This window comes from Acanthisitta chloris, unplaced genomic scaffold, assembly GCF_000695815.1.
Source record: "Acanthisitta chloris isolate BGI_N310 unplaced genomic scaffold, ASM69581v1 scaffold17529, whole genome shotgun sequence".
Taxonomy (NCBI): Eukaryota; Metazoa; Chordata; class Aves; order Passeriformes; family Acanthisittidae; genus Acanthisitta; species Acanthisitta chloris.
This window is the reverse complement of record NW_008692146.1, coordinates 14,956-19,988: the sequence shown is the minus strand read 5'-3', so window position 1 is coordinate 19,988 and position 5,033 is coordinate 14,956. Positions and strand designations below refer to the sequence as shown.

Genomic DNA, 5,033 nt, shown 5'->3' with positions numbered 1-5,033 from the left:
GCTGCCCACGGGTGAGCACCCACTCTCACTCCAAACTCAGTTGGCTCTGCTCCCTACCAGGCCCCTCCTCGAGCCTCCAGCCCTGGAAAGAGGCACAAAACTCACATGGGGGTGAAGAGGAAGGAGGTTTCTTTGGGGGTGATGAACTGAAGGTCCACCAAGTGCCAGAGCAAACACAAGGGAAGGAAGGACAAGACTCTCCACTTTTGCAAACAAATGCCTCTTTTGTCAGCCCAGGTGCCAGCAGGACTGCAGTGGGTCAGGACAGGAGAGGGAAAAACACAGCATCAGAAGTCCAACAAACAGCTTCTTGGACTTCCATAGATTAAAAAATGGTTTGGGTCGGAATGGACCTTAAGGACCATCAAAATCCAACCCTGCCATGGGCAGAGACACCTTCCACAATATTTTAACAGCTGTCTAAACCTCCCCCCCGAAAACAAACCCACACAAACACAGCTAACCTAGAAACCACACAGCCCCAACCTGCCCAGCACTAAGGCTACTTTTCTGGTTTCCTTGTCCATTTTCCTGCTACAAGAGCCCATCAGCCCATGTGCAGCAGGATTCTGAATCGCCAGACAATGCAAGCAGCAGTGATATGAAATGATCCAGATCTGTGATCTCTAGAGCAGCCATTCCCATTAAATCACAGAGGAGTTTAAGCTAACCCATACACTACTATCACCAGAGTGCTCAACTCTGACGTTCACAACAAAACTCGGAAAAAACTACAAGAAGGCTCAGTAATCCACAATTACTGTCTCGTATAAAAGGCTGTAAAGGCAATTTGTGGATTAAAAACATGGAAATATCTGAGTTGTCAGTTTGTAAGTGCTGAGCAACCCACCCAGCATTCAGCACACAACTTTTAACCTGAAAGAAACTGAAAGGAGCCTACTGAAGCAGCATAAACATCCTGTCCTGCGTGGCAGGGCAGAGCACTCCGTGGACTGTGCTCCTCCACAGGCACTACAGTGCCTGAGACTGAGTCTGTCCTGCTCAGCTCCCAATGAAGCATTCACTACCAAGGATATAAAGCAGCGCTTTCCGTCAGGGTGTTCCAGACGATGGGCAGGATCTGCTGCATCGATGAAATCATGTGCTTTGGATAGTTCTTCACAAGTGCTGTCACAGCCTGGAACCAAACAGATCAGTCAGAAGCAAAACTCAAATCACAGATTGCTGCTTTATTAACAACTGAGATCAGCCAAAGTCTTCCTGTCACCGAGGTCTTCTCCTCTCACCCCAGACCAGACATCCCTCTGTTGCACACTCTGAGAGACTGACCTCTCTGTGTGTTTCCTCTTTGGCAGGGAAGCAAAGGGATAACACAGGATGTGCCACCCTGCAAGGAAGACAATGCCGTAATCCAGCAGCAAGGCAAAGGCTCCAATCCAAAGCACATCACTGTCTGAATCCCATGACCACCTAGAAGCTGTCTCATCCCACAAAGTGAGCTTCAATGTCATGTAAACCGGACCACAGCCTATTTCCCACACTTCACACATGCAAGCAGCACATCCTTACACATGCCCAGGGAGTAGGTGCAGGAGGAAACACCCACCCGGATCACCTCATTCCGGGCACAGCCACTGGTGGCCGTGCCAGCCCCGCACGGGGGCTACTCCAGGAGCAGCTCAGCAGCTCCACAGGGGATTGTGCCTGGAGCTTCCTGATTCAGTGAGCCTTTCCACTGATGCTTGTCAAAAAGCCCTTGGAATCCTGCAGGAGTCAGAGCTCGCCCTGCACCTCCTCCTCCTGCAGGGGCACAGCTCCAGCTGTGTGGCACTGGTGACGAGTTGCCCCCCATGCTGCTCTGAGACACACAGGGGGCAGCTTGTTTCTGCTAACACAACACAAAACACTTTGTCCAGTATGTTTGTTTGTACATTTAGATAAATTTAAAAATAGCAATTCACCTTCCAGAAAAAAACCCAACACTATCTAGTATCAGCATCAGAGCTGAGCAGGCAGCAGGGACAATCCAGATCCACAAGTCTGCAAGTGAGTCTGGCAAGTGCTGGAAGGAAACATTACAGAACAGATCTGCTGAAGCCTCTGGAAAAAAAAAATTATGCAACTGCTGGCAGAGAATGTGAACCTGATCTGCAGGACTGCTGCACACTCAGCACCTGCCTACGGCCACAGGAGCATCTAAAGAGACTTGTTCCATATGCTACTGCTTATGAGCCCTGTGTGAATGTCTCTGAGCCCTGTGCCCAGCCAACCTTGCAGGAAGCACTACTGGAATGCTACCAGAGTTCTTCAGTGCAATGGCTCTGCAGCTGTGACAATGGGAGGCTGCATCTGCAAGGTGCCGTAGTCCTGATGAGCAAGTCATTAATAAACAGAGCACTCTCCTGTCAGATGCTCTACTTCAACCCTTGGCCTCTCATTCTGCCAATTCCCACTGCTGGTCTGAGCTCAAAGAACTGCTTCACAGATCTCCTCCTCCTCTGCCAATCACCCTGTCTATCACCTTAAAACCTCCAAGAAAACCCTTATTGCTCTCTCTTCATATCAAAGGCACAACTGCTCCTCAAACAGATGTTTAACAGCCAAACCAGGCACTAAGCAACTGCATCCACACCCGAGCCACTGCACAGTCGCCCCAAAACTACCACTGGGGGAGTAAAAGGCAGCTCCTGAACTCTGCTCACCCCACTGAAACCTGCTCACCCCATAGCTCCTGAACCCTGCTCACTCCACTGAACCTCTGCTCGTCCCACAGCCCCTGAACCCTGTCCACCCCACTGAATCCCTGCTCACCCTACTGAACCCCTGCTCACCCCACAGCACCCACAAAACTCACAACCATGTCTCGACGGATTGCTCAGCAGCTCCTTAAACTCACTCTATATTCAAGCTTTGTTCTGCTTCACTTCCTACTTGTATCTTTAATCGGAGAAGGAATCTGCAAATTTTTGTATAGAAAACCCAAAATCCAAACTAGAGAGCACACCAAAGCTAACTGTCAGAGTGCAGCAGGGACAGGCTGTGTACTGTGCTCATAAACCTGGGAAATTTGCCCCCAAGACAGAGCGACCACCTCATCTCTCACACAAGAAAAAAGAGGATATGGTTAACTATTTCTTCCAGCTAATTATTTGTTCCAATAGCAGGAAAAATGTCAGCATAACTTCTCTGACCCACCTCATACACAGGTGTTGAACAGCTTTAAGGTACAAGCGAAGAAGCAAAACAGCAAGGCTGCAAGATGCTTTAGACTGTTGGTTATTTGTGCTCCTGATGTATCACTGCACACTAAGTACACCATATTTGTACCCCACTGTTGTGAAATTTGCCTTAAATCTGCCACCTGTCATGTTTAATCCCTCTGTTTCCCTCAAAACAACCAGCAATGGCATGCTCAGCACTAGAACTGGGATTCAAGAATTGCACAGTTGCAGCTCATTCATCTCCTCAGAGACACCAACTTAATTCATGCTGAACTATCAAACAGCACAATAAATGACACCACAGCTATGTCCTTCTGCTCCTCACAGCTGAGATTTTTGTTGTGGCCAAACCTCCCATCTCCTCCAAAGGTTAAAGGCCTTGACTTTCCCGCTGATCACTGCTTCTAAACTTGGAGCTCTGCTGGGAATGACTGGGGACATATTAACCATCAGTGGGTTGCCATGATGTGATCCAACCCACTCCCTCTCCCAGCCAGCATCACTGTCCCCGGGGATCAGGTGGATGTGCACACTGTAGTGGGATTTATTAAAGCTTTCCACACTGTGCTGCATGACATTCTGCCATGGACAGCACAACAGTTCAGGTCAGGGCTGCCACTGATTTCCATCAAGAACTCCATGAACCTTGGAGTACAAAGCTCTCAAGAGACAGGAAGCAAAAACCTGTGATTTGCTGCATAGCACTTCATTAAGGGAAAAGAGACGGGACTGAGCTCACATCTGGTTGGAAATGTGCTATAAAAAAGTCTCAATTCCCTCCTCCATTGCATTAGCTTTTCAAGGGGTTCCTGTAATGATCTCATGTGTAGAGCTGGCTTAACTAATCCCCCAAGGCCTCTTACTCCTGCATTACAATGACTACAAAATCCACTTCTCTGGAAGGGGATGGCAATTTATGGGTCTTTCACCTGAATCCCTTTTCCCTTAGAAAATTGGTATCATCAGCTTAGAAATCCTAAGTGACAAAACCATGAATTGCCCTGAGTCAACAGCCAGAACACTCATCTCTTCACGAAGAGCCTCCTGCAAACCTCTTGTCAGCAGCACATCTCCTGAATGCACTGGTTAAATCCACACTGATTCTCTGCTGTCATCAATGCCACCTGACTTACAGTGTGTACGCAGACCCAAATCCTCCTGTGCTGCACCCACCCAGCAGAGGCCAAAGGCAGAGCCCTCACTCAGTTAAAGAACAGAGCAAGAACATGGCAACATTTCCTCAGATCTTTCCCTGTCTGTCGCATTGCTCAAGAGCCCAGGGGTGAGCTCAGTGCTGACAGAGCAGCACCAACAGCCCCAAGCCAGTGAGCACTGCCACGGAAATAAAGATGCTGCAGAAAGTATGAATGTAACAAGAACAGAACTGGCCTATGGTTAGAGTGAAACCATCAGTTACAACCACTTTCTGTGGAGGCTGTGAACTATTTCTACTCATTAAACACCCAAATACAAGTATCTGCAGTCAGAGATTTGGCCATTCCTGAGCTGCAGCCTGCTCGGATTGAGGTGACACCCTGCAGTGTCCCCTTCATGTGGGTGCTCCTATATATCACTGTCCCAGCAACCACAGACTCACAGTATCACAGTATGTTAAGGGCTGGAATAGAGCTTAGAGACCATGCAGCCCCAGCTCCCTGCCCTGGGCAGGGACACCTCCCACCAGAGCAGGTTGCTCAAGGCTTTAGCCAACCTGGAATGAAACATTGCCAGGGTTGGGGCAGTCACAGCCTCCCTGGGCAACCTGTGGCAGTGTACAGCCAATCCCAGTGCATAGCCAACGGAAAAGAAAAGACCCCACAGAGTGACACTTTCTCCACAAAACCTGCCAAC

At 48.9% G+C, this 5,033-nt stretch overlaps 1 protein-coding gene across 1 annotated transcript in view; it reads right to left on the bottom strand.

Moving 5' to 3' along the window:
• IPO9 (importin 9) overlaps positions 1-5,033 on the bottom strand; it is a gene marked incomplete at its 5' end in the record, with an annotated part of 29,507 nt that overhangs the window by 19,011 nt on the left and 5,463 nt on the right. Inside the window, one exon of the mRNA XM_009082543.1 lies at positions 1,038-1,138. Within this exon, the coding sequence (XP_009080791.1) occupies positions 1,038-1,138 (101 nt within the window). The remainder of the gene's footprint in view (positions 1-1,037; positions 1,139-5,033) is intronic.